Genomic DNA, 25,307 nt, shown 5'->3' with positions numbered 1-25,307 from the left:
ATCACATGACTAGGCGTGTCGAGCGCTCGGCCAAATGAAGCAGCAATCAAGACTCCTCCAAAAGTGAACAGACGATTCAGCCAACGAAACAACACCTCGTACACAGACGATCCTTGACGAAAAAAATAGAATTTAGGGCGCCAAACTCTATAACCTTATGTATGATTCGTGCGCGCACCTTCTCACATGACCTGGCAGGTCTTCATTCGTTACCCCAGCGCCTCTGAAGACTTCTCGCCATCAACCTCGCCCTGATATCAACAACTACAACCAACCACCTACTCCTCCAGGATGAGCGATCCTGCCGGCGAAATAGTCCACATCACTCAGGGCTATATACCACTCTCCAAGGTTCTCACGCGACTCGCGCAATCGACACACAATGCGCTCCAAGATCAGATTGCCGCACTGGCAAAGATGCCTTTGCCTGCTGCCGCCATGAATGGGAACTCGACGGTACTGAACAGCGACGTTGAAGACGGATCTGGCGAAAATATCGCCAAGAAGACATCGATACTGAACTTTGCTATGAGAGAGCATCGGAAATGGGTCAAAGCGCTTGTTATTACGGAATGGAGTCGAAAGGCCGACATGGTTAGCAAGCTTATTGACCTGAGATTTCACCTCCAAGGGCAAGAGGTCTTGTTCTCCGGAGCCCTGGATGTTATGGGTCACGTCAAAAGGGATTTAACATTTGCGAGAATGCCAAGTCCTGACCTGAAAACAGCCCTCCAGGTATTGTCAACTGGAGAGGCCGCTTGGATGCCTGATGTAGGTTTTGCGCATCGCGAGACGACGACGATCAAGCTGACTTTGCTACTAGCTCTCCTATATCGAGCCACCCCCCCTAACACGACAGGAACAAATTCAATGGATCAGCGATCTCGATACTCAACTATCATTGCGACTTAACCTCGAAGATTTCGACAAGATCCCATATCACTTCAGAAACTACGAAATCGATTCCGGCCGAGTAACCTTTAAAGTTGCGGGAGAATTCGAGGTTGATCTCACAATCGCAGACGAAGATTTCGAGAAACAGTTTTGGTTCATCGACTTCCGGTTCGCTTTTGAGCCAGCAGCATCCTCGATTCCTGACGGTCTGAAGAATTATCTAGAGGGGCAGGTAAATGACATCCTCAGCAAAGACGGACTGTTAGGCTGTTATCAATTCCTACACGAACTGGTCCTCACACATAAGCTCAACGAGCTCAAGAGACAAGCGATTCAACTTAGCAGAGGCTCATGGACGGGAACACTCAAGGTCGAGCCACTCAATCGAGCGCTGGCAATTCAATATTGGACTTCGCGCGCACAGCTTGGTAGTCCGAAGAGTTGGATCTTAATCGCCGTCAACAGCGGTCGGAAGCCAAATGGCCAATCTGACCCCAAGTCGTCAAGTCACTTGATGGCGAAATGGTATCGAGACAACAAGGAGGTGAAGGACGCGAATATCTCTTTCGATACCGACAATTTATCAGCCGAGACCCTTCTGAAGACGGTTATTGGCCGTCATGTTGAATTCCTTTTGGGCAGCATACACAGCAGATTGCAGGCCTTCCCTCGTTTCCAAAATCGAGATGCTGCTATGATTTTGAACATCTCTCACGATGATCCCGCGACTTCATTTTTAAGTATGCAGGTCGGTTACAAAGACAGCGCATCCTTGCTTGTGGAGCCAACAACCGGCGTTTTCGCTGTGAAGCCTCATTCGAAGTTCACTATTCAACATGAGCATTTATTAAATAACGGAAAGAATCCGGCAGATGACGGCGCAACATGCTTGGAGAATGTGAGATGTGGAGTCATGGAAGATGAGCTTATTCGCCGCGGAAGCACGACAGGTTGGAATACCAAGAAGAGTCCTCTGAGCAAGGACGAGTTGAGATCTTTGACCAATACCCGCGAATGGACCAAAACTATTTGGCTTCAGAGAACTGGCTGGGACCCAAACTGGTTTGTTATGGCTATGCTGAGTCCGAGCGGGGATGCTTGGTGGCTTGTTGATGTGTAAGTTGGGATACAGTAGCAATAGTTGTGTTTGCAATGCACTAACATGTTTGATAGCAGCCGAAATGCAAATGGACAGTCGAATCGCTTGTCATCGAAGCTTCCTCTCAATAAGGGCTATCCTCATCTTGAAGATGAGTTCTGGAACAACCTAACCCTGTTCGCGACTGGTATGATTGCTCAGGCAGTGGACCAACACGAGCTTTATCGGCACAACATCAAGTTCCTACTGCAAGACACAAGAAACTGGTCTCTTCCCCAGCAGGTCCGACTCCCGACCCTCGAAATCTCTCTCTCAGACATCTTCCCATCCATGGTCTTTAACATGGCAGAGAAGGATAATGCAAAGGCTGCAAATGAGTCCAACGCTGGTACAGAGACTGCTAGGCTTGGACCAGTTGCGCCAACTGCTTCCACACCGGGCATTTCAACCAGGCAACCATGGGCGCACGATATTGTCTCAATCAGGTTCAAGGGGGTTGAGCCTGTAGACAAAGAAGCCTCTGGTGCAGGTGGCCCCATCTCAGATGTTTCTTTCATGTGCATTTCCGATGCTATCATCAAGGTCCGCAAACCTACGAAGTTCGCCATGCTCAAGGGCCACATGGTTGGTCGTGATGTCTCTTGGAAAGCGCGAACGGGCGAATTTTGCTTACGAATGCGTTCAAATATCGGACTATCTATCTTGGAGAACCTGAAGGCTCGGGTCAAAGCCGTGGATCGGTTTGTCAGCTTCTTTGAATCATTGGATAAGGCGAGGGGCTTTATCAAGGCCGAGTCAGTGAGTTTGAAGGAGGTGACTTTCTCTTATGGACCTCCAGCATCACAGACGGTTGAGGACGCTGAGGTTTCGCGTCTCTGGAGAGTGGCACTGAATCTCTCCAACAATGATATTGACATCCAGGTGCAGGAGACTAATCCTCATCTTCCAGTCACTGATTTGATGCAAAAGCTTGTCAATGGTGCTAATGGTATTGGGGCTCTTATGGACTGGCTCCCCGTGTCCCTGCCAACCATGGAAGCTTTCAAGAAGATCAGGGAGGCATGGTCAGATATCGAAGCCCGTCGTCAGGGACGATTCAAGTTTATAATGAATTCAACGGATGAGATGTCATTTCAGTACCTCCTTGCCGGGACTGGCCTTGGAAACCAACAGGTCCAGCGCAGCATCACATTCCTCGGCCAAATCAAGCAGCGTCGAGGCGAGCCATGGTGGCATATCGAGCGGAAGATTCCCTCCAGCGGCTGGCCTTTAAACGATGAATTCTCTGCAGCACTGAAGCCCGTTTGGGATGGGAAGGGGGATGATTGGAGCGGTCTTGTCACTGGAGCAACAGGCCGATCAGAGAATGGCATCGTCGGTCTTCTTCTAGCCATCGACGAAGCTATCCGGCCACTGGCTGGCTCGACTTTCCAAAACAACTCGGAGGTGGTCATCTTGGAGTAAAACAAACACCCTGGACATATTACGACGAGCTTAATTTCCATCAACCATGGAGTTGGAGGGGCTTCTTTTTTTTTTTTATTATCATCATTAGACGAGCGGCGAAATGGGGGGGTTTAAACAAAGCGGATGAGTGTTTTTGTGATAGTTTAATGATACCTCTATATGAACACGGAATACCACTATATTGATTACGGTTCAGGCCAACAAAACCGCTGATCAGACAAAATTGTAAAGGATTTGACTTGCTGTTGCATCTAGCTGCAATAAGTAACCTACGTCTTTCTATGGCCCCTCAAGTAATAATACAGCTTTTTGTCCCAATAGGCATTCAAACTTCCGTTCTAAAACACCTCTGGTGTCGTTCCATCACCAAAGTATATACATGCATTACTCCCCGCTACTTAAAATGCCGTACAGGGATCTGTGAAGTCGCAACGACAGCAAATTGCTGAATGTCGTTAAGATACTCCAGGCCCGTAGCTTCAAGGCCCTCCTTCGCCGCGGCGGCAGCATCATAGCCAGCGCGCAGGCTGGCAACAGCACCAATACGAGTGAAGGAACCACCAGCGACAGCAAGACGCCCGCCAAAGTTCTGTGTTAACTCGGTGTGCGCAGCGCGCAGGCGATCCTGGTGGCCAACGTAGTGCTGAGGGATGCACTCTCTAGCAAAATTGGCTGTGGCATAAGCTGGAACATCGCGCGGGATGCCGAGATGACGCTCGAGCAGATTGCGAGCTTGGGAAATGGCCTCTTCCTCAGTAGGGGGGGTGACATCAGGACGATCGTAGTAGTGGCCGCCCATGAGGACGAAGAGCTTGGTACCAGCAGGCTCATCCTTGGAGCGAGTCTGAACGTCAGAATCAAAGAAGACACCGAGAGCGTGCTCAGGGTTAAGCTCAGGGGCCACGGAGTTGGGGATAAGATAACCGAAACCAGGAGGCTTAAGATTTTCTTGAGGGAACCAGATGTTGACAGTCATGACAGAGACGGAGTGTGCTGTTGAGAGCGAAGGGAGTTTGTCTCCTGCGAGACGAGCAATATCTTGTGCAGATAGCGTTGAGATGACCTTATCGTATACCTTGGAGTTGTGCTTGGACTTGTTCTTGGCGTTGGAACTGGTAATCTGACATACGCTGTTAGTGACATCGACCAGGCCATAAGGGGAAGATATCTTACATGAACTTGCTGGTTAGCTTTATTATAAACGACATCCTGCACGGCCTCGCCAGTTTTTATAGTGACATTCGGTTGCTCCCGTAGGGCAGCAGATAGAGCCTGCGGCAGCGACTCCATGCCCTTGTCGCCAAAGTCCACCAGCACACTCCTTGGCTCCAGTGCCATCTTCTGAATCTGCTTGTCCTGGCCCAGAGTTTCGAGGAGAGTCTGCTCAGCCACAGGCATAGGGCGCGCCGACAGGCCGGGGTTTGGCAGGTACCAGCCCCAATACACGCGATCTAAAACACAGCGAGCGCTCAGCTTGTCGATATCACCGCCATATATACCATGCATCATGGCTGAAGCCAAGGTACCTGCGCCCTTTCGGCTGTTGCTCACGGCGTAGAGCCATTCAGATACAGAGTAATCCTTGGAAGGGAGATATCTCTTGCGCAAAGAGTTGATACCGAGTCCGAGACTGGCACCGATGCTCTCAAGGTAGAGCGGCTCACGGAAGATATCGAAGAGGCTAACATTGGGGGGCATGGGAACGAGATGGTCTGGGTAGTAGATATATCGTGGCTTTTGACTAGGGGAGTTGATAACGAGTCCAAGATCGAGAGCCTAGAGTGTGGCATGTTAACGGGGCGCCCTTTTGGTGCTGCAGCAAATGTCCTCACCAGATCGTAGAGAACAAGGTCATCGAAGCGAAATGTGTTGCCAACTAGAGAAGACAACGACCGAGCACCGCGCTCAAAAGACACGGTACCGCTCTTCCCCTCAATATCGACCGGTACTCTATCTGTCTTGATCCATCCTCCCAATCTATCGCTCGATTCGTATAATGTAATCTTGGCCGTCGAGGGGAGTTTCTTTGCGAGGTAGTATGCCGCCGTGAGACCCGTCAATCCACCTCCCAAGACTGCAATATTCGCGTCCTTCGCCTGCGAAACAAATGTCCGTCCATTGTTGAAGGACTGTGTGTAATTGCATGCGACAATGGGTCGTCGCCGAGTCAGTGCCGAGCTTGTGCTGAGGCTGCGGATGCCATCAAGACGTCGGAGGGGCAGTTGGAGGTGAGATTTCGCTGGTGAGCTCAGGAGAGCTACAGCCGTAGATTCTGCTCGACGGCGACTCATTGCTAGAGATCAATTGACCATGGCCGAGGTGCTGAGTATGTATGAGTATATGTTACGAGGAAGAGGAAGATCGAAAGATGGTGGAGTGTTGAACCAAGGGTCCCGCGCCATGAGCCGGCATTCTTCCGTGTGCGTCATCAACACCGCGGAGAAAGGACTACCAATCCTATACTGCAAGGCAGGTAATTTTTAGACGTTTGAATTCATATGCAAAGTCTTCTTTAGCGAATCATGAGATTACAATATCACAAATGGTTGGGAACAATCATTGTAGCCATGAAACCTGTCGTTTTCATTCTCCCCATCGCGCATACCGCTTTGAGGCATCATGATGCGCAATCTGCTGGCCTTTTTTTTGCTTCTTGGCCTCTATGTATATGATACTAAACAAGATGGCTTGGGCTGCTTCAAAATACAACCAAATAATACCAAACCCCCAAACGCCCTTCCATGCTCTGCCACATCGGCCATAGACATTACAAAGCAACCGTAAAAGTACATGTCCTTCGTTCACAGCTTTTCTGTTCATCAAGGCCGCATATTTGCCGTCCCTCGGCCTCTAGGGACTTTGACCATGGGTATCGTGATCTCTTTTCGATCAATCTATCTCCCTTTTCCTCCTCTCATTGTCATTTAACCAATGACATCAGTCTCCTGCTTGACCTCGGTCTCCTCCCCCTTGATGAGCTCTTCGGAAGCTTGGTCGTCTACAAACTTTCTCTCACTTGGGTGCTCTGTGCTTTCGCCAGCGGTCCAGACCTTGTCCTTAAAGCCACCTTGCTGGCCTTCCTCGTGCGCAAAAGCGCAGTTCGGGTTGAGGCAAGGGTTGAACCTGCACTTGGTCTTGACGTGAGTGAATTTGCAGTCGGCATTTGTGCAGCCAGCGCCGTTTCGACAGAGGGGCATTGATGGGTGCTTGAAAGGGCACTGAGGATTTTGGCAGTTGGGGAAGAACTTGCAGTCTTGTTCGCTCTGGTGGGCTAGACGGGCCGCTGGTGAAGGATGTCGCGCGACGCATTTTCGGTTCTTGCATGCAGCTCCGAAACTGCAGTTATCGTTTACATCAACCGATGTTCCAGGGGGAGCGGCGGGTGACTGGTGAGCAAACTTGCAGTCCTTGTTGGTACATCTCAAGTTGTACTTGCAAACCGTCTCGTCCGGGTTCAGTTGCTCGCGCTTCTCGCCGGACATGTCGACATCCTCGCCCTCACCCTCGACACCAGCATTATTGCCGCTTTGTCGGTCGTTGAAACCCTTGCGGTAGTTACCTCTGCCGGGGTGTTGCGTACGGTCGAATAGAGACTTTCCTCCACGGCGTTGCTGTCCATATCCACCTTGGAATCCACCATTGGACATGATTTGTTGCATTTGAAGCATCATCTGGCTCTGTTGTTCCAGAATAGCGGCGAACTCGGCAGAGTTGGGTTGACCACCTTGCATCATCCACTGCGCCTGAGGACCACCAGCAGCCATGTTAGCGAGACCAGCCTGAAGGTTAGCAGTGCGGTTGTTGTGTCGTCCCATTCCACCCCGGCCTGTTCTAGGCCCATTTGGCGGTGTACGGCCATGAGTGTTGATACGTTCGCTTCCTGTTTGGCCTCTAACACGGTGAAGTGCAGAATCGCCAGCTCGGTCCATGGCTTTGTTCATCTGTCCGAACATGCGCTTATCACGTCCCCCGCGCTGGTTGCCGTTTCGCATTGAGCGTGGGCCGGTAGGTCTTGTAGAAGTCAGTGATTTGGTGATACGGGGTAATATGATGGGGTTGGCATACGCATTCAATTCTGACACATCACCAGCATTCATGTCTGTATCCACATCGCCTTCTGTTATTGCGTCTTGACTTGTACCAGGCGCTGCGTTGCCCCCACCGTTAACCTGGGCATTTAGAGCATCGATCTGTTCAAAGAGCCACTGAGAGAAGTTGCGAGTGCTGGGATCGTCAGAGCCAAGGCCAAGTAGATCTCCCGAGAGTTCGGCAGCGATTTCGTCCTGCGACTTTCCGTTCACAAGCATGAGTATAATATACTCTGCTAGGGCGGAGTCATCGGCACCGCCAGTTCCCCATCCAACCTCGACGAGTTTAGGCTGGATGGCGGCATTAAGAGCCTCAGCCAAGGGCGTGTTGAGGCTGACTTCGACGGGCATGATGGATGAGTGCGCAGTCGTGGTCGGGGGAATGAGTAGTTTATGTGGTGAGATTGAGGTGAGTTTTGGTGGCGGAAGAATTCGCCGTGAAGTAGGGTCGGAGGCGAAGCTTTCAGTCAGGGACGCGTCTTTTGGAACAGGTAGAGTAAAATAAATCGCGTCGCGTGAGCTAAATCCTGGTCGCAACGTAGCAAAGAGCGCAGACGTCGAGTCGCTAGATGTGGGGTGATCTGTTGATGTTGCGACGTCGCACGAATCAGCAATGGAGCGAGGTTTTGGTTAATTGAAGATAGAGATGAAGTTGGCAAAGGTCTGCTTGAGGGACGCAGAAGTCGTCAAGAATGGGTCCGGGTCAGTGGAGTCACGTGATGAGGTCGATCAGTCATTGTTCTGTGGTTCATGCAGGTGTGACTTTGTTCGGTTTGTAATAAAGTTAGCACAACTGAGAGTCTTCCACTTGTCCATTCACTGACGTGCAATCGCAGTGAACAGTGCTACTATTTGGACTGTTATCTATTGCTAATCAAACAAAGAGGCTCTTTCATTCGCGACAAAAAAAAAAAAGATGATACACTATCACGGACCAGAAGCTTCGGTGACCAACGAATAAGAAGTACATGCGATTAGTCATGTCTTTGTGGCATTTACAATGGAACTCTCTTTATTTTATTTTATTAACACCAGCTGTTGGCTTTTGTACGGAAATGTTGGTTGTTGTTCTGATGAAAGGATATACTTCTTTCTTCCCTCCTCCACTAAGATGAAGCTATTTATGGAATCATTATGAACACGTCTCTTTTCTCAATCATCTGAGAGCAGGAATGACGTTTGTTTCTTTGTACTACTCAAGCTTGTTTCCTTACAGGCTGAGAACATGCACCGGTATCCATTACCTCGGATACTTAGCGAGGCTTGAGGGTCTGTCAAGTTGGACTTTTGAGGGCATCTACGCTGCTAGCCAGCACCATCCTTTGGTCAATGTTAACGTTCATTACCACCCAAGGTTACATTTCTCCCCTTTCGAAGCCCATCAATTGCTTTGTTACAGTTTTTGGATGTCTTGATTGATGTCAGGTGGCAGCTTTTGGAGCTTTCCCCGACTCTCCCAGTCTACGTACCCAGCCTTAGGTAAATCGGAGGGGTTGGGGTTGGCTGAGACAATATGTTGCCACCCATGTGTGCCTACCACTCAAGGAAAGGATTTGAAGCCCGCCTGGATAGTCGGTATACAGTCGTAGTCAAGATATCGTCCGGTGCTATCAAGTATTGGTTTTAGCAATTTTCTAATACTAACTTAGCACCTTGCTACGTGAACGAGAATCCACGACGGCACACGACTGAGCTCCCAAGCTTACTGCATCGAGAGCCCCATCCACCCAAGATGTAGAGCATCAATCATGCTATGGGTCGTCAAAGCCTGAGATTCTAGACCACAATCATCTCTCTGCAGATGCAGTGTGAGCAGCTGATGTAACATCAAGCTTGAGCTGCAGCAAGAACCAGCTTCGTCCCATCTCTACGAATTAAGCTACCATAATTCCCCTGGTGCTGAGGGGCTGTGCCACTGCCGCTACTTTCTAACCGGTTCTCATCTCACTGTCCTCATCCTACTCCTTTTCATTGTCGGGCGGTAGTCTCTCAGCCCTGCTGCTGTCGCAAATATAGCAACTGGCTGACCATCGAGTCAATCATATTCGGCCATTATCTCACCACTGCAAGCCCTAGCTTCAGCCCTGGCTTCAGCCCCTCAAGTGCCGTGTCCTATGGCTCTAGATAACCACGGCAGCCACTGTACTGACCGGAACTCGGCAGGGGTTGCAACGCGTGTTGAAGATCCCACTTACCCAACCTTGCCTTGATGTATTGAATCCTTGAAGCCAATCCATCCACTCATGTTTCTGACCATTGGATACATCATCAATTACCGGCTTCTCTTTTCTCTGTAGTGCAGCACAAAAGGCCACAGCCAGAAGTTCTTCCCTGGCGAGAAGAAGATCTACATCCCTACCCCCTCGTGGGCTACCAAACCATCTACAAACAGCAACCGCTGAAAACCTCGGGTGGTAGTGTAACGTAACGTTGCGCGCACTTCAAGGTTGTCTGTCATACCCTTCCTCACCTCACTCTCCTGCAGCTCCAGGTACTGTAGGTCCTGGACGGATGCCAACATCGAGCTATTGGATTGGCAGTGCAGTGCCTGCAGCTGTATGTCGAAAACAAGCTCGACGCAATCCCATCAAATCAGCCTCTGTCGGGAGATAAATAATTCAACCCGGCCCAGCCATTCCAGCTCCAGCTCCAGCCAGGCTAGGGATCACCACTCACTACCTATTTACGAGACGAGGCGGAGCTGGAGGATCATCGCCAGTCTTATTAAACGGGGCCTGGCGCTTAAAATCCTCCGTCCTATTCATATCCACCCAAAATCACCCATCCCTTTATACAGTACATAAGCACTTATCATCTCACCCAATTCACATTTTTACTCTGTCCCTCTCATTTCTCATTCTCATCGTAAAACATCGGCGGTATGTGGTCCAAGGCCAAGGCTCTCCTGGCCATCGCCGCCTTCGCCCTCACTCCCGTCGACGCCATATGGCCAGTGCCCAAGAAGATCTCAACGGGAGACAAGGTGCTCTTCATCGATCAAAGCCTCGATATCACCTATAATGGAGACTTTGTATGCTGGAAACCCCCTGGTTCTGTTTTTGATTCCTGTAACCACTCCGCGCAACTTGATACTGAGACATTGCTTGAAAAACAGATGCCCTACACTTATAAGTTCCAGCCTGATGCCGGTTCCAAGTTCAACAGCAAGCAGATCGTTCAGGCCGGTGTCTCACGTGCTCTTCAGGCCATATTCAATGACAACTTTGTGCCATGGAAGCTTCGTGAGCGCAACTCGGATTTTGAGCCGGATCTGCAGAAGAAGCAGTGGGTGAAGTCACTTAAGATTGTCCAAACCGAGGAGGATGACAAGAGCACTTTCAAGCCTCTCGCTGGCGAGGTTGATGAGTCGTATTCACTCACACTTTCTGAAAAGGGTGAGGCCTCTATCAAGGCCAAGTCATCCACGGGTATCCTGCACGGACTCGAGACATTCCTGCAGCTCTTCTTCAAACACAGCTCTGGTACTTCATGGTACACGCCACACGCGCCTGTCACCATCCAGGATGCGCCTGAGTATCCCCATCGCGGTATTCTGCTTGACGTTGCCCGTAGTTTCTTCGAGGTTGAACACATTAAGCGCACCATCGATGCCATGTCCTGGAGCAAGCTGAATCGTCTTCACCTTCACATAACTGACTCGCAGTCTTGGCCTCTTGAAATTCCTGCTCTGCCCAAGCTGGCAGAGAAGGGAGCATACCGCAAAGGCCTCACCTACTCTCCCGAGGACCTGGCCGGAATTTACGAGTATGGTGTCCACCGTGGAGTCGAGGTAATCATGGAGATTGACATGCCTGGCCACATCGGTGTGGTTGAGCTTGCGTACAAGGATCTCATTGTCGCATATAACGAGAAGCCATATCAGTGGTGGTGTAAGGAACCACCCTGTGGCGCGTTCCGGATGAACAGCACCGACGTATATGACTTCCTCGACACCTTGTTCGAGGACCTCTTCCCTCGCATCTCCCCATACAGCGCATACTTCCACGCTGGCGGAGATGAGCTCAACCACAACGACTCCATGCTCGACCCGGGTGTGCGCTCCAACAAGACTGAAGTCCTGGCACCTCTCCTGCAGAAGTTTGTCGACTACACTCACGGCAAGATTCGTGACGCTGGGTTGACTCCGTTCGTTTGGGAGGAGATGATTACTGAGTGGAACATGACACTCGGCAAGGATGTCGTGATTCAGTCGTGGCTCGGCAACGGCGCTGTCAAGGCCATGGCTGAGGCTGGTCACAAGGTCATTGACAGCGATTATAACTTCTGGGTGAGTAACGATTCAGTGTTCTGGAAAACGTGACATTTGCTGACTGATGACCGAAGTACCTCGATTGTGGTCGTGGACAATGGCTCAACTTTGACAACGGCGAAGCTTTCAAGACCTACTACCCCTTCAACGACTGGTGCGGTCCCACCAAGAGCTGGCGCCTCATCTACTCACACGACCCTCGTGCCGGTCTGTCTGAGGAGGCTGCCAAGCTTGTCCTTGGCGGTGAGGCGGCCGTATGGACAGAAACCATCGACAGCGTCAACCTTGACACTATCGTCTGGCCCCGCGCCGCTGTTATGGGCGAGGTTCTCTGGTCAGGCCGAACTGACGCCTCAGGCCAGAACAGATCGCAGTACGACGCTGCACCTCGACTGGCTGAGCTGCGCGAGCGCATGGTGGCTCGTGGTGTAAGTGCCTCGCCAATCCAGATGCCTTTCTGCACACAGGGCAATGCTACCGAGTGCGCACAGTTCGATGGATAAGGAAGCGGGCGATGCTATTCATGAATTTCCTTGTACATAGTTTGATGAAACAGCAATCAACAGAATCTTGCCCTCTTGCTCAGTAGTTCGCTTACGCTGAATCCTGAAACGGAGCCGGAAGGAATGCGGGGCCGAAGTCTCGGGCACGGTGAGCGGAGCATGCCGGCTCCGAAAGAAGGCTCTGTGGGGCATGAAGTTGGAAGATGAAGTCGAAGCGGACGCGACTGTTACTCCGCATAATCCGCTCTTCATTTATCGGTTCACCGCGGGCACCGTATGGGTTGCATACTGACACCTTGAGACATCTACGCTAAGTCTTGATCGTCACTAGACCCGTAAACCTCGGCATGTGAAGAAATCCGGGGAAACTTAGGGGAATAGATGATTGGCTGAGGAAAGACAACCAATGACCTGACATGCATGATGGGTTAGCAATCGCACTCGTGAGCGTTCATTCGTCGGACCGGTTCTCTTTGTGCTGAACTAAAAATCTGGGCTGGTGCTTCGTGAGGTTGAATGCGGATGTGGATATGGGCTTGTGCTCTGTAGATCAAGTTGCCGAATCGGGTATCCTGATCGTTAAGTTCATCCCCGCCGGTGTTAGAACCGAGAATGGTTTTCCACTCCGACCTCGCGTTTTATTTAGCTTTAAGAACGAAAGTAAATTTGAGATGAGATGAGAGTAGAGTTTGTGAAATCTGGGGAAGTTGCTGTAAGTCATTATGGTTCTGGCCAACCTTGACTCTCAGAGGTTAGGCTTGCGAGACCATTCACAGCCAAGACAAGGCTAATGAGTCGAGGAACAACAACACCAACGCATTGAAAAGTAATAACTAGAGGAATCCGGTGTTCTATCGCTGATTTGAAACATCAATTACCCCGCCATGTCATGCAAAGCGAAAAAACCTCCTCCCCACCATACAAAGGTCATGCATATGAAAATCCCCTCTTGATCACTAACATCGCCTCGGTAGGAGGCCAGGTGTTTCGTGAATACCATACCGCTTCAGGGAAGAGATTGTAAAAGTGACGTCTTGTCTTGCATTTTGCCTATAATAAATCCTCGGGCACGGAGACTCGGTTATCCTGACATTTCCGTTCCTCCAACAGTTGCTCTACTACGAGACTAGCCTATCCAAGATGCAGAGCATGGGCAGGGAATTATATTTATAAGCTTCTGGTTCCATAGCTAACGACGTTTGAGGCCAGTGGGCTCTGCATCTGTCAAGTCCTTGTCCGTGCTCTTGATGCTCGGATAGATCCAACCACGCATGACTAGAAGCGATACCCACACTCTATAATTGCTTGAAACCCAGGATACTATTTCTATCAGACAAACTTTAGCTCGTTGAGTTTGACTTTCTACTACTTAGACATTGGTAGATCTCTTCAGCATGGGTGTCGTGGAAGCTCTTCTGGAGCAAATCTCCGTCAAGACCGCATTCATCGTCCTCTTCGTCGCCTATGGAGTCTATTCTATCATCTGCCGCGTTGACGAACACCGAAGAATTAGACGCCTCGGTCGCTATGGACCTCAATTGAAAACATATGCTCCTTGGAGTAAGTCAAATCCCACGCTAGCATGTTGGAGTCCATTCACATTTATCCCTTCCAGGCCTTGATCTCGTCGTGAGATTCGTCAGATCTACCGTCAAACACAATAACCTGGCATCCTGGAGAGATGGTATCTTCGGACCCTTGAACTCATGGACGGCTGAGGCTCGTCTCCTTGGAGTCCGAACAATTTTCACCGCCGATCCAGCGAACCTCAAAGCAATATTGGCAACCCAATTCGTCGACTACGGCAAAGGACAGCCATTCCACGCAGAATGGAAGGACTTTCTCGGTGATAGTATCTTCACTACTGATGGCCCTTCATGGCATGCTAGTCGCCAACTCATCAGGCCTCAATTTACAAGGGACCGTGTGAGTGACTTGCACTGCTTTGAGGCACATATGCAGACTCTTTTCAAGGCCATTGCAAACCGAGGACCACTTCGAGGCGAGGGTCAACTTGTCGATATGAACAATACAGATGGAAAGGTCTTGGATATCAGCGATTTATTCTTCCGCTATACTCTCGACGTGGCTACTGAGTTTCTTCTCGGGTGGGATGTCAAGTCTCTCACGTGAGTAGCCAACGCAACATATGATATGGATCATTCACTAACATATACAACTCAGGACACCAAAGCAAGAATTCGCAGAAGCCTTCAACGAAGTCCAACACATTCAAAACATCATCGCTCGCGTCGGCAAACTTCGCCACATCATCCCCAAGTATCGTTTCTGGCGCGCTCTCAACACGGTCAACCACTTCATCAACTTCTACATTGAACGTGCACTCCGTCTAAGCCCCGAGGAACTGGCTTCCAAGACAAAGGACGATCACAGCTATACGTTTCTGCATGCACTTGCTGGGTTTACACGAGACCGAACAGTGCTCCGTGATCAGATAATCGCTGTTCTGCTTGCGGGGCGAGATACCACTGCTGCGACGCTATCATGGACTCTCTATGAACTTGGCAGGTATCCTAATGCTGTGAAAAAGTTGCGTGCTGAGATCATTTCCACACTTGGAACTGAGCGCACGCCAACATACGAGGATCTCAAGAGTATGAGTTATCTCAAGGCTGTTCTCAACGAAACTCTTCGTTTATACCCGGCTGTTCCTTTCAACGTTCGTCTTGCTCTCAAGGATACGACCCTTCCTCGAGGGGGCGGTCCAGATGGTTCTGAGCCACTCCCCGTTCTGAAGGACTCGCCAGTTGCATATTCCACCCTCGTCATGCAGAGACGTTCAGATCTGTATCCTCCTACCAGCGATACCTTTGCTGATCCTCAGATCTTCAGCCCAGATAGATGGGCCCACTGGCATCCTAAACCCCATGATTATATCCCTTTCAACGCTGGTCCTAGAATTTGCATCGGTCAGCAGTTTGCTCTGACTGAGATGAGCTATGTTCTGGTCCGCCTGTTCCAGAAATTTGATCGTGTGGAGAGTCAGATGAAGGACATTGATGGAGGTGAGCCCCTCCTCAAAGCAGACATTGTCTTGTCACCAGGCCAGGGAGTCAAGGTTGCATTCTGGGAAGCCCAGAATTAGTCTTTTGGTGTTACGTGAATAATGATGATTGTGTGGGCAATGCACAAATTTGATATGCACCATATCGAGATGTTCCTACTTATAATTCTTTTCCCATACCAATTGGCTGATGTCTTCTTCAACTGTCTGAATCTTCAAACTTGTCCCTGTTTCCAGCAACTGAATGCCAAGACAAAGTCTACTTCCTACCAAAGCTATCTCTTACAGCCTTTCCGAATCTTTCAATGGCCTTGTTCATATTCTCAGGCGTTGCAGATGCATATGTCGCTCTGAAGAAGAGTCCCGGTGGTGCCTTGTCCTTCTCAGTCAAGAACCACGAGCCCCGGGCGATAAGAACACCATTCTCGATACAAGAGTTGAAAATCTCTTCTTCGATATCGACAATGCTTCGCTTTCCTGCTTCAGGATGCTTTGTATGATCAATATTAATCCACATCTTTGAGAGTTAGTTGACGATTTCCATATGGATCGATGCGGAGCACTTACAAACATGCCAGCGACAGGAGGAGTCCAACTGGCAAGATCACTAGGCAGATGATCTTCGCAAGCGGCCAGAAGAGCATTGCGCTTCTTTGTATATTCCAGTCGCAAATTCATCAGCCATCGTAAGTAACCCTCGTGTCCCCATGTCTCATCAAGCAACTTATATAGAATGACCTGAGAGAAACCACTGGGCCCCTGGCTTGCGACTTCAGCGTGTCGAATATACCGCTCAACAATTTGTTCCGACGCTGTTATCCAACCAAGACGAGAGCCTGGCACGAGGACTTTTGAGAAGGAGTCCATACGCATAACTCGTCCGTCAACATCGATGCTTAGAAGTGAGGGAATGAGAGACGAGACAAACTCCTCAACCGTCTCTGGTGGTGGTACTTCAGGTTGGTCGCGACCTGTGTAGGGTTGCATCTGGAGGAAGTAGTATGGCTCATCTTCGATGATGTATAGATCATGCTTTTGCGCCACGGCATAGATGGCCTTTCGTCTCTCGGTTCCCTGTGTTGCGCCCGTGGGATTCTGTCCTGAGGGAACAGTATACAGCACATGAGGCTTCCTCGAACCTCGTTCTTTAGCATCCCAGTTTGACAAGAGCTCATCCATAGCCTCGGGGACGAGGCCCTCTTCGTCAATCGCCACGCCAAATGCCTTCACACCAAGAGGACCAACTGTTTCCAGGGCAGTCGAGAAGCTGAAATCTTCAGTGAGTATTGAGTCGCCGCGATCCTTGTCACAGAACATTCGCAACGCCTCTTCTAATGCTCCGGTGCTGCCGATTGTCTGGCAAACTTTCCAGTCTGCATAGGGAGGGTTATACACAATCTCAGTGTGTTCGGTCAAGTATCTCATCATCTGCGGGGATCCCGTAGCTTGGCCGTAGTTGCAAGCGATGGACAAGTCATAAGTGCCTCCGCGATCTCTCACGTCATATTTTCCAATTGTTACAGTTTGACCCGATTCATCAGTCTCTTTCTCGGAGAACTTTGGTGCGACGGGGACTTTGAAACCGAGTTCAGCGATGGGGAAAACTTCACTGGACGGCAGGCCACCGCCCAGTGAGATAAGGCCAGGTTTCTTCATGTAGCGAGCTGCTTGCTTGAGAGTGCATGGTTCTCGCACTCTACTCTCCTGACTCAAATGGTCTGTAGACATATGTAAGCTATGATTATGAAATCCGAGGTGTTTTCTTAACACTTACTATCCCATCGCTTAGATTTGGGTAGTCCGGTAGTCTATCATTGCAGTGAGCTTCAGAACAATTGTCACTCGAGCTTCCCAACTCACCGGTCCTTTGAACATGTCGCTATCTGAAGCAGCAGCAACTCCAGCCACAAGCTTTCCCGCTTTCAGTCGTCTCTCCTTCACGGCATCGATAGCGGAGAGCTGCTGTGAGGTATCATAATGCGCTGGACGGGCAGCCGGGGCAGCCTCAGCGCTTGACAGACACCGCGATGTGGTATGAAGTGAGCGACCATGTCGAACCAATGGCCCAAGCCGTGATCCTCTCACAGCTGGGAGCATCGTGAAGGTATGTGAAGGTATGAGATGTTGTGCACCGTGTAAGTGGAGCTGGCTGAGGGGTTCGTGAAAGTTCAAGTAGCAGGGGGGTTTAAGATTTAGCAAGTGTTGAAGGAAGAAACTCGTTACTCGAAATTCATTGAGAACAGAAACAGGAGGTTGTCAAAGTACAAAAGGGTGTCTTATTAATCCCCTTCGGAGCCGGGAGATGCACCAAACGTCGCCGGTGCCGGGCTTCTCAGTCTCCGCCCGATCTTAGCCGGCTGTATCCCAGATACCCTACACCGGTGCTCCGGGCCTGGGAGCGGGGTTGTGTCATTGACGCCTCACGAGGTCAGAACTCTTTATTCAATTAGTTATCTATTACGTACGCTTGGTCTGCGTGTTTCGCTGTGCTATGTTGCGCGTGACCATGGTCAAGGAGCGGTGGCCACTTGTTGGTTGAGCCGTTATGCCAAATAATCACTACGATATCGGCACTTGACCACGCCCTTTGAATTGTCACCTACGCCCAGTTGCCTAGTGTCGTTCCTAGCGGGCCTATCTCACGCCTTCAACCATGACGAGATAGACTACCCCAGAATGATAAGAGAATGTATCCTCTATGGCCAAACAGATCCACCCACGAACGATGCTGCAGCTCTGTAATTGCATAGAAAATGATAAAGAGATCTTACATACCTAGGAAGGGTGTATGAGTAGTCTATCATCCAACAAGATTGCAGAAACCTCCAAAACATTCAACTAAGGCTCAAAAATAGGTAGGTGTATCATATATCTAGTTCACCATTGTCGCCGGCTCTTATCTTTGCTTGGCCAACATAATCGCCGGTGGGCTCTACACCAACCATAATGCAAAGAAAAGGAAGGTATTGTAGGATTAACCCGAATGTTTAAAACTCCTCTCTAGGCAGTTAACATACCCTTATCCATCACATTCTCAGACTCAACTTATTCATCCAGTCGTGACTGAATATGCAGGCATACAGCGCTTGCAACCATAGCCAAACATGTCGCCCATGATACATGAACCAGCATGATATAGTCGAAACCTACACCAGTGCATTTTCCTACCAGCACGCCGAAAGACACGAAGGCTGCAAAGATGGGGGACATGTTATGATCCCGAAGGCGTCGCCGATGAAGAAATGAAGCAATCGAACAACCGTAGATGATACAGGCTGTGAGCACTTGCCACTGAGAAAGCCTGATCAGCGATTCGGAGTGCGCTGTCTGCGGCCAGGTCTTACACCAACCAAGACGTCAGTTTCTATCTCCCGAAAGCAATATGTGCAGCAGATTCAAAACCCCATGAGATTACCGAAGCAATCGTGTACTCAGTCAAACTCACCGTGTCTGGTAAATGAGGAGTTGAGCGCATTTGGTGCATGAACTCTGACATGACCCAAGCGCTTCCACCTGCTGGTAGAAGCTCAACCAAATCGGCAACGAACGGGATGAGCAGCACATGGCGGACAGAGCCTTTTTCAGACGGTTGAGACTTTCCATTCGAATAAATAGTCATGAGATGCGAAGAAGTCCCGCACGAAGGGAAGTGTGTTGCGAAGGTGTTTAATTAGTCTCAAGCCAAACAACTTTGCTCTCTTCTCTCGACGTTAAATCATTGGGTCCATGTAGTCTTATAAGTAGACCATCACGGACTAGAGAGGATGCTGGGTATCATTACCTGGACAGCAACACAATAAGCGGGCCTCAATCAACCTGGGTATAACCGATATATCGATCTGCCATCCGGTAACGCGGAGAGACTATCCATGCGCCGTTATGGGACAGCATGGGATTGACCAACAGCACTCTTGACACAGCCATGATTTCCAAGACTTGTCTTGGTTTGATGTCCCAATGCCTAATGATTGTGCTGATGTTGGGTTGAAATGGCTGTAAGGCATACTCGGCTCAGAAGATGTGAAGATAATGTGAGCCAATCGTTTGAGCCTCATATGGTTCGCCCGCCCAACACTCAACCACAAACCGACTGTTTTGCCTCGTACGTGGGCCAACTCAATAGGCTCAGATTACGTTATGTGCGAGTAAAGCACAGAAGCGGCCAATTTGGGACAATTCCAAATGAATGCCTCACATCTAAGACTTGATGCCGAGCCTATCATTCCAGGATGCAGCTTTCTTGAGGCGAACAGGCGAACATGATTTGGCTGACTGCTGCATTAATCACTGGCATACATTGCTTCGTTACCAATGGCGAGGTTCCAGCACTGGCTAGCTTCGGGCTTTGCGTTGGGCGTCCATAAATATAAGAACTTTGATACGGCCAGAATCTCAAATCAGCGGCATTGTTCCTTGGACTGATTTCATTGTCTGTCTAGAGTAAACGTTATCGCTCCAATTTCATAAGCAGTTTTGGGCTGCTCCCCCCCTCTCCTTTCAGCCCAATCCACTCATTGCCATGGACAGCATGCCTAACATAGCAGGGAGTTTCATATGGCGAATTGTACGCCATGTCGCAATAATCTTACCCGCGGGGACGCTCCTTGGTACTGGCGTTGCCTTGGGGTTACCTCCGCACCCTCACTTGGATGCTGCGTAAGTCTGTATGTGTCTGCCAGAGCTTTTATGCTGATGATGTCTAGAATCTTCTTGTTGCTAGCCGTGTCTGCCATGGTTTCTTTTCTCTTGCACGCACCGGCCTTTCAACAGTAGGCGCCTTGGACTGGGAATCGGAAGAGAAGCTGACAACTGAGTCACAGAGCCCGTCTCGGCACTGTCGCTGGTCTCGTTGCACTTAGTTGCATCATTTCTCAGTCACACTGCTTCATGCAGTCCCCAAAGTCGAGGCACGAGATCATGGCCGGGCTTCGAGATTATATTCTGAAGATGGCCATAATCACATCCGTGATAGCCATGAGATTGACGGCGATGCCCAGAAACAGACAAGAAACTGCGGGGATAATTGAGGAGGGAGAGCACATCTCGCCCATGGGTATTGAACGATGCAAATCTCTGCGCAATCTAAGCACAAAACTGTCCTGGGACTTGGCTTCCACCGCAAGCCATACAGGTCTACTCTCCAACATAGGCTCATTGGATTTCAAGTTTATGTCTGGACCCAAATCCCATGATTCGGACTGTTCATCTGGTAAAGACTCGGACATTACACTGTCATCTGATATGCAAGGCGAGCCAACCAGGAACATGGATATCATTGAATGGACCACTGCCACAAGCCCTGCCATAGGCTCTGTCACACTCGAAACCAAAGGAGACTCCTTCTCAACGCAGACAGTGCTGCCAAAGGATACAGCGTAATATCTTGAAGCAGGAGAAGTTCATGTCAGCAGATCTCTGCCTATTTTATCATTGCGAAGAAGCCCGGAATTATAATACTGAACGGACCATGGATATTACCTCTCCCAGGACAGGACCTAGCCTGGAACAAGGATCCCGAGGGCCCAAGCAAATGAAGACCCATTGGCCTTTGAGCGTTGTGTTTGCTGGATCGATGTTGTACCTCTTCAAAAGCGAGCGTCAATCTTTTTCTAAATTTGACTTAAAACCCATCTGACCGTGGCTGGCTCAAGGATTTGTGCTTAGAATGAACCAAGGACTGCTTGGCAAAGGATCGCTAGCCCAGGCGCTGAATGAACCCATGGACCATGGCCGTAAACTTTGTTCAAGACGAGACGGGGGTTTGCGGGACGACAGAGTCAGATGCGATGCGTGTATTTTATTTATTTGTGTCGTTGACTCAATATGTATAGATGTATATATATCCTTAGTAGATGATAGGGCTTCTAGTAAGACAATGTTGGGAAGGGAAATAAACGTTGCTGAATTTGTTGCTTTTTGAGTACCAGACGTCCGGAAATGAATAGGGCCTGACATTATTTTAATCATGCCAAGTGAGAGGAATGTTGTGGTGGTGAATATAAAGGTGTAGCAAGGTTTCGTATCGTTCAGGTGCTTTGACAGGAACGGAAGGACAGAAAGAGCAAGACACAAACTTACATAAGCCAGGAACCACCAATCAGACTCCTTCATGACAACATCGCCAGGAGCTCATCCGCGACGATAGCGACAACCCACTATCATCTTCAATACCATCATACCTGAACAATATCATAAGTCAATGGCACGAGGAGCCATTCCTAGAGCCAGATAGCGCGCAGGGTCATGTTTGAGTCTCTGCTGCAGCGAAATCCTTCCAGTCGAAGCGCTGGTCCCCCAAAAGCACAGCGCATCTACAGCTGCTGGACCCTTAGCTGAGGAGCTAAGCTGCCGCCATGTATTGGCCCATTGGAACACCACGCATCCATGCTACCAGCAGCAGTCGAGCTCCAGCCTTTAAGCTTGTCGTCTCTCATGATGGCCTTACGAGCCCCTCCGATTCCAGCCTAACGCCATCGCCTGGTCCTTCAACTTCTCAACCTCAAGGTCATACCATTGACGACCTCGACTCTCAACCACCACCGACCCCAATAACACCAGGAATCCGACCTGTCGAGCACGATGACTATACATCAAGTAGGCCTCCGCAAGCTTCTGAAAGTACCGAAACAGGAGGAATCCCTGTTAAAGATCCCATACTGGCGTTGCGAGTTTCACGTTCCGGTAATCTGTTCGCTGTTATCACAACAACTTCCATTACAGTCTGGCAGACCAAAGTAAGACCTGCAAGACATTTTGGCACATTAGCCCTCCATACTGACCGGCATAGCCTGCTGTTATCCTAGCTGTGGTTATTCGATCAGATTATTCCCTGGAAACGTACGGCAGAAATGTCGACCTGTTACTAAGACCTGACGCCGCCATTCTCGTTATACACACAGACCAGGGCTACCTCATCACTTACTCATTGGCTACTGATCCCGACTCGCGCGTATACAAACCTCATTTCGCGAATTACAGCAATGTTCAGCGAAGGAGACAGAGTCTTATCGGAAGCCTCACTGGCCTGCCACCAGAGCAAATATTATGGGGCGCTGGCGAAGGTCCAGGGGTTCGCGACCTTAGTGTTCGCTTTAGAATGGTGATTAAGGTCGATGCCGGAATTGAGAGTGCGCTCGCTCTTGACGACGAGCTGATAGTAGCAACAAGGAAGCCTGCGGCTGTGCAATGTATCCGCTGGACGCCGGACAGTACGGGCTCACAGACGAGAACCGAGATAATTAGTCGAATGGGATGGGTCGAGAAGAAGGCAACCATCGTTGAGATGACACATGATCGTCCAATGAACCTTTTGACATGGATTACGAGCAGCGGACGAGCGTATGCGGTTCAGCGCTACAATCATCGAGCAGAGAGCAGCCAGGTCGATGACGGGGATGCTAAACGACTATTCAAAGGCCACTGTTTCCATGTTCCCCAAGGCGAACACGATCGCGCCACTGCGGCGGTTATAAATGCAAGGTTTTCTCTCATCGCCGTTGGTTGCTGCGATGGGACAGTGCAGGTATACTCCGTCCGTGACTATGCAGGCAACATCCCTCATTCACATACTCATCAAGTCCCTGTGTCTACGGCATCTTCGGGAGCATTCACTAGTCTGAGTTACTCACCCGATGGTTACTGCCTTTTTGCGGGCTTTCAGAAAGGCTGGTCTACCTGGAGTATGTTTGGCAAGATTGGAAGTCATAGTTTTGGATCTGAAGAGACAACCTCGCGCGCCAATGGAGAAGAATGGTTATCTGGAATTTCCGGGGCTACCTGGGTAGGGGGTGGCTCCGAGATCCTGATGACAGGACGCAAGCATGAAGCTATATGGTCCCTGGAAATGGCCAAGAATGCCGTTACTGGGTGTTACAATGAGGCAAATGTCTTCCGGACCGTGCTGCAGACTCCTTCCAGTGTGATGATCTACAGAGGTTACGATGTTCCAGATCTTACCAGCATTTCGGCAGAGCCGTTCCTATGGCATACGGCAAAGGTCCCTCCCACATACCTCTTGAACCAATGGCCGATACGGCAGACTGTCATCTCTCCCGATGGTCGCTACGTAGCTGTGGCTGGCCGACGGGGACTTGCCCATTACAGTGTCAATAGCGGCCGCTGGAAGACATTCGCTAACGAGGCTATGGAGAATGAGTTCCAGGTCAGAGGCGGCATGTGCTGGCATCAACACATTCTTGTTGCTGCAGTAGAAGCCAACCGAAGATTCGAGCTACGACTGTTCTCGCGCGAGACAGCACTTGATTCGGCCCAGATACTACATACTCAGACAATCCCAGCCCCTGTGGTCCTTGTGACCACCTCGGGCGAGGACTCACTTCTTGTCTACACCTACGAAAACTTACTATATCATTTTATCTTTACCCCACATGGCGGCTCTATACGACTCATACAAGTAGGCCAGATTGCGTTTCACGGCATTGTCAGATCTCCAGCTCGAGTGAGGGGACTGAGCTGGATACTGCCCGACACGCAGTTAACAGACGGCGACCCTTCTCAGGATGTCGCCGTTGCCTCGGTGATCTTTCTTGTCGACGGAAAGCTTGTACTACTCCGGCCGTCCTTAAACGACGAGGGCCAGCTGAAATATGACATGCGTGTCATCGCGCAAAACGTGGAGTACCACGCCAGTGTCCGGGATCAGCCATTGCGAAACGTGAACCGGCAGCTCGAAGACAACCCCTTACGGAACGGACCGCCAGCACTGAAAGACTCTCTCTGGGTATTTGACGGAATGGAGCTTAAGGCCTGGCCAGACATCAGCCAAGTTCTAGATGCGGCTGGAGACAATGGCAAGGAACCACCATCTCCGGTCTCTATTCCCGTCGACTTCTACCCACTATCAGTCCTTTTGGAAAAGGGTATCGTATTGGGAGTTGAATCGGATCTTGTCCAGCGTCGCGATGTGAACTTCTCGTATTTTCATTTCGCTATCAGGGTATGTTTTCAAGCGTCCTATTGTAATATACTAGCTGACAATGACCAGACGCATCTCATACTTCCAGACTTACTGCGGTTCTATCTAAGGCAAAGCAGATCAGTTGAAGCCTCGAACCTGGCCCACCAGTACAAAGAGCTCGAGTATTTTGCGCATGGGCTTGAGATATTGTTACATCGTGTGTTAGATGAGGAAGTTGACACATCCCCGAAGCCTGTTGATGCCGTGCTACCTCGCGTTCTATCCCTTTTATCCTCATTCAAGGAGTATCTTGATATTGTGCTGCAGTGCACACGCAAGACCGAAGTTCGTCAGTGGAAGACATTGTTTGCATACCTTCCGCAGGCACAAGAACTCTTTGAAGAGTCTTTACAAAGAGGTTCATTGAAGACAGCAGGTGGGTACTTGATTATATTACATACATTGGACGAACTGGGATCCTCAACCGAACAGTCGGTGCGACTTCTATCTCGCGCCATGAGGGAAGGCGATTGGGAATTATGTAAAGAACTCGCACGATTCTTGGCGGCTATGGATGAAACTGGTGAAACATTGCAAGAAGCCATGAGAATGGTGGAGGTGTCACTTAAGCAAGAATCGGGACAGGACAGTATCGGAAGTCGACTCCAGATCCCGTCATCGCGCGCAACAAATGGAGGAGGGAGTGGTTTGACCAGCGGCGACGAGGACGGGACCTCGGAATCAGATAGACGGTCTGGTAGTGATGGAGGTAGTGTCGCTTCGACGATCAGCGCCACCTAGAGAGTTAAAAAGGTTTTGGATCGACTGTTCATGTTGGGATTATCTTTTGACAGCCACTGGAGTTTAAGATCGGGAATGGTGGGCATATGGTAATAGGAGTACCATTGCCTTATTATCTTGGAAGAGGTCATAATCATTACGGCTAGTTGACTGAAGTGAGTGATGCTGAACGAATGGAGAATAATCGATAGATGATGGCTCAGGCGAAGGGGTTGTGATTATTTTGGGGGGGGGGGGGGGGGG

At 49.9% G+C, this 25,307-nt stretch overlaps 9 protein-coding genes across 13 annotated transcripts; 4 read left to right on the top strand and 5 right to left on the bottom strand.

Moving 5' to 3' along the window:
• Positions 1-64: 64 nt before the first annotated feature.
• Positions 65-3,519, top strand: FOIG_00571 (uncharacterized protein). Its single transcript, XM_031196821.1, has 3 exons — positions 65-771; positions 824-2,010; positions 2,068-3,519. Exons 1-3 carry the CDS (start codon positions 292-294, stop codon positions 3,455-3,457), a joined length of 3,057 nt encoding a protein of 1,018 aa, XP_031072588.1. The 5' UTR covers positions 65-291; the 3' UTR covers positions 3,458-3,519.
• Positions 2,011-5,828, bottom strand: FOIG_00570 (protoporphyrinogen oxidase). The gene is made up of 3 exons (XM_031196820.1): positions 5,293-5,828; positions 4,634-5,236; positions 2,011-4,580 (listed from the first exon to the last, which is right to left on the bottom strand). Exons 1-3 carry the CDS (start codon positions 5,749-5,751, stop codon positions 3,855-3,857), a joined length of 1,788 nt encoding a protein of 595 aa, XP_031072587.1. The 5' UTR covers positions 5,752-5,828; the 3' UTR covers positions 2,011-3,854.
• A 118-nt stretch (positions 5,829-5,946) lies between these two features.
• FOIG_00569 (uncharacterized protein) lies at positions 5,947-8,442 on the bottom strand. The gene is made up of 3 exons (XM_031196819.1): positions 8,373-8,442; positions 7,526-8,310; positions 5,947-7,471 (listed from the first exon to the last, which is right to left on the bottom strand). The coding sequence occupies exons 2-3, from the start codon at positions 7,897-7,899 to the stop codon at positions 6,385-6,387; spliced, it is 1,461 nt and encodes a 486-aa protein (XP_031072586.1). The 5' UTR covers positions 7,900-8,310; positions 8,373-8,442; the 3' UTR covers positions 5,947-6,384.
• Positions 8,443-9,351: 909 nt separating this feature from the next.
• FOIG_00568 (beta-N-acetylhexosaminidase) lies at positions 9,352-12,989 on the top strand. 3 transcript variants are annotated; one of them, XM_031196817.1, is made up of 3 exons: positions 9,352-10,579; positions 10,664-11,836; positions 11,893-12,989. In XM_031196817.1, the coding sequence occupies exons 1-3, from the start codon at positions 10,430-10,432 to the stop codon at positions 12,319-12,321; spliced, it is 1,752 nt and encodes a 583-aa protein (XP_031072584.1). In that variant the 5' UTR covers positions 9,352-10,429; the 3' UTR covers positions 12,322-12,989. The 3 variants fall into 3 exon arrangements, with proteins under 3 accessions (XP_031072584.1, XP_031072585.1, XP_031072583.1); XM_031196818.1 differs by having other exon boundaries at positions 10,664-12,989; XM_031196816.1 differs by having other exon boundaries at positions 9,352-11,836.
• A 439-nt stretch (positions 12,990-13,428) lies between these two features.
• FOIG_00567 (uncharacterized protein) lies at positions 13,429-15,913 on the top strand. Its single transcript, XM_031196815.1, has 3 exons — positions 13,429-13,881; positions 13,937-14,450; positions 14,506-15,913. Exons 1-3 carry the CDS (start codon positions 13,716-13,718, stop codon positions 15,425-15,427), a joined length of 1,602 nt encoding a protein of 533 aa, XP_031072582.1. The 5' UTR covers positions 13,429-13,715; the 3' UTR covers positions 15,428-15,913.
• Positions 14,528-17,814, bottom strand: FOIG_00566 (aromatic amino acid aminotransferase I). Of its 2 annotated transcripts, XM_031196814.1 has the most exons (5): positions 17,207-17,598; positions 17,121-17,154; positions 15,914-17,064; positions 15,507-15,863; positions 15,207-15,236 (listed from the first exon to the last, which is right to left on the bottom strand). In XM_031196814.1, exons 1-4 carry the CDS (start codon positions 17,441-17,443, stop codon positions 15,606-15,608), a joined length of 1,680 nt encoding a protein of 559 aa, XP_031072581.1. In that variant the 5' UTR covers positions 17,444-17,598; the 3' UTR covers positions 15,207-15,236; positions 15,507-15,605. The 2 variants fall into 2 exon arrangements, with proteins under 2 accessions (XP_031072580.1, XP_031072581.1); XM_031196813.1 differs by having other exon boundaries at positions 14,528-15,863; positions 17,207-17,814.
• A 376-nt stretch (positions 17,815-18,190) lies between these two features.
• On the bottom strand, positions 18,191-19,182 carry FOIG_00565 (uncharacterized protein). Its single transcript, XM_031196812.1, has 2 exons — positions 18,792-19,182; positions 18,191-18,685 (listed from the first exon to the last, which is right to left on the bottom strand). The coding sequence occupies exons 1-2, from the start codon at positions 18,963-18,965 to the stop codon at positions 18,392-18,394; spliced, it is 468 nt and encodes a 155-aa protein (XP_031072579.1). The 5' UTR covers positions 18,966-19,182; the 3' UTR covers positions 18,191-18,391.
• Positions 19,183-19,621: 439 nt separating this feature from the next.
• Positions 19,622-21,351, bottom strand: FOIG_00564 (uncharacterized protein). Its single transcript, XM_031196811.1, has 2 exons — positions 20,983-21,351; positions 19,622-20,929 (listed from the first exon to the last, which is right to left on the bottom strand). Exon 2 carries the CDS (start codon positions 20,650-20,652, stop codon positions 20,281-20,283), a length of 372 nt encoding a protein of 123 aa, XP_031072578.1. The 5' UTR covers positions 20,653-20,929; positions 20,983-21,351; the 3' UTR covers positions 19,622-20,280.
• A 130-nt stretch (positions 21,352-21,481) lies between these two features.
• Positions 21,482-25,304, top strand: FOIG_00563 (uncharacterized protein). Of its 2 annotated transcripts, XM_031196809.1 has the most exons (3): positions 21,492-22,080; positions 22,134-24,302; positions 24,351-25,304. In XM_031196809.1, exons 1-3 carry the CDS (start codon positions 21,700-21,702, stop codon positions 25,062-25,064), a joined length of 3,264 nt encoding a protein of 1,087 aa, XP_031072576.1. In that variant the 5' UTR covers positions 21,492-21,699; the 3' UTR covers positions 25,065-25,304. The 2 variants fall into 2 exon arrangements, with proteins under 2 accessions (XP_031072577.1, XP_031072576.1); XM_031196810.1 differs by having other exon boundaries at positions 21,482-24,302.
• Positions 25,305-25,307: the final 3 nt, after the last annotated feature.

This window comes from Fusarium odoratissimum (genome assembly GCF_000260195.1).
Source record: "Fusarium odoratissimum NRRL 54006 unplaced genomic scaffold supercont1.1, whole genome shotgun sequence".
Taxonomy (NCBI): Eukaryota; Fungi; Ascomycota; class Sordariomycetes; order Hypocreales; family Nectriaceae; genus Fusarium; species Fusarium odoratissimum.
The sequence above is the reverse complement of the archived record's forward strand: the minus strand, read 5'-3'. Positions and strand labels throughout refer to the sequence as shown.

Bases quoted from the DNA above. Each gene is read 5' to 3' on its own strand.
- FOIG_00568 (XM_031196816.1), top strand. From the start codon at position 10,430: ATGTGGTCCAAGGCCAAGGCTCTCCTGGCCATCGCCGCCTTCGCCCTC. The intron at 11,837-11,892 runs GTGAGTAACGAT...TGATGACCGAAG, and splicing joins ACAGCGATTATAACTTCTGG to TACCTCGATTGTGGTCGTGG.
- FOIG_00567 (XM_031196815.1), top strand. From the start codon at position 13,716: ATGGGTGTCGTGGAAGCTCTTCTGGAGCAAATCTCCGTCAAGACCGCA. The intron at 13,882-13,936 runs GTAAGTCAAATC...TATCCCTTCCAG, and splicing joins GAAAACATATGCTCCTTGGA to GCCTTGATCTCGTCGTGAGA. The intron at 14,451-14,505 runs GTGAGTAGCCAA...TATACAACTCAG, and splicing joins TGGGATGTCAAGTCTCTCAC to GACACCAAAGCAAGAATTCG.
- FOIG_00564 (XM_031196811.1), bottom strand. From the start codon at position 20,652: ATGGCAGGGCTTGTGGCAGTGGTCCATTCAATGATATCCATGTTCCTG.
- FOIG_00563 (XM_031196809.1), top strand. From the start codon at position 21,700: ATGTATTGGCCCATTGGAACACCACGCATCCATGCTACCAGCAGCAGT. The intron at 22,081-22,133 runs GTAAGACCTGCA...TGACCGGCATAG, and splicing joins TTACAGTCTGGCAGACCAAA to CCTGCTGTTATCCTAGCTGT. The intron at 24,303-24,350 runs GTATGTTTTCAA...GACAATGACCAG, and splicing joins ATTTTCATTTCGCTATCAGG to ACGCATCTCATACTTCCAGA.
- FOIG_00571 (XM_031196821.1), top strand. From the start codon at position 292: ATGAGCGATCCTGCCGGCGAAATAGTCCACATCACTCAGGGCTATATA. The intron at 772-823 runs GTAGGTTTTGCG...CTTTGCTACTAG, and splicing joins AGGCCGCTTGGATGCCTGAT to CTCTCCTATATCGAGCCACC. The intron at 2,011-2,067 runs GTAAGTTGGGAT...CATGTTTGATAG, and splicing joins GCTTGGTGGCTTGTTGATGT to CAGCCGAAATGCAAATGGAC.
- FOIG_00570 (XM_031196820.1), bottom strand. From the start codon at position 5,751: ATGAGTCGCCGTCGAGCAGAATCTACGGCTGTAGCTCTCCTGAGCTCA. The intron at 5,237-5,292 runs GTGAGGACATTT...GCCACACTCTAG, and splicing joins ACCTTGTTCTCTACGATCTG to GCTCTCGATCTTGGACTCGT. The intron at 4,581-4,633 runs GTAAGATATCTT...AGCGTATGTCAG, and splicing joins AAGCTAACCAGCAAGTTCAT to ATTACCAGTTCCAACGCCAA.
- FOIG_00569 (XM_031196819.1), bottom strand. From the start codon at position 7,899: ATGCCCGTCGAAGTCAGCCTCAACACGCCCTTGGCTGAGGCTCTTAAT. The intron at 7,472-7,525 runs GTATGCCAACCC...GACTTCTACAAG, and splicing joins GATGTGTCAGAATTGAATGC to ACCTACCGGCCCACGCTCAA.
- FOIG_00565 (XM_031196812.1), bottom strand. From the start codon at position 18,965: ATGACTATTTATTCGAATGGAAAGTCTCAACCGTCTGAAAAAGGCTCT. The intron at 18,686-18,791 runs GTGAGTTTGACT...GGTTGGTGTAAG, and splicing joins CTCCTCATTTACCAGACACG to ACCTGGCCGCAGACAGCGCA.
- FOIG_00566 (XM_031196813.1), bottom strand. From the start codon at position 17,443: ATGCTCCCAGCTGTGAGAGGATCACGGCTTGGGCCATTGGTTCGACAT. The intron at 17,155-17,206 runs GTGAGTTGGGAA...CTGCAATGATAG, and splicing joins GCGACATGTTCAAAGGACCG to ACTACCGGACTACCCAAATC. The intron at 17,065-17,120 runs GTAAGTGTTAAG...ATATGTCTACAG, and splicing joins CAAATCTAAGCGATGGGATA to ACCATTTGAGTCAGGAGAGT.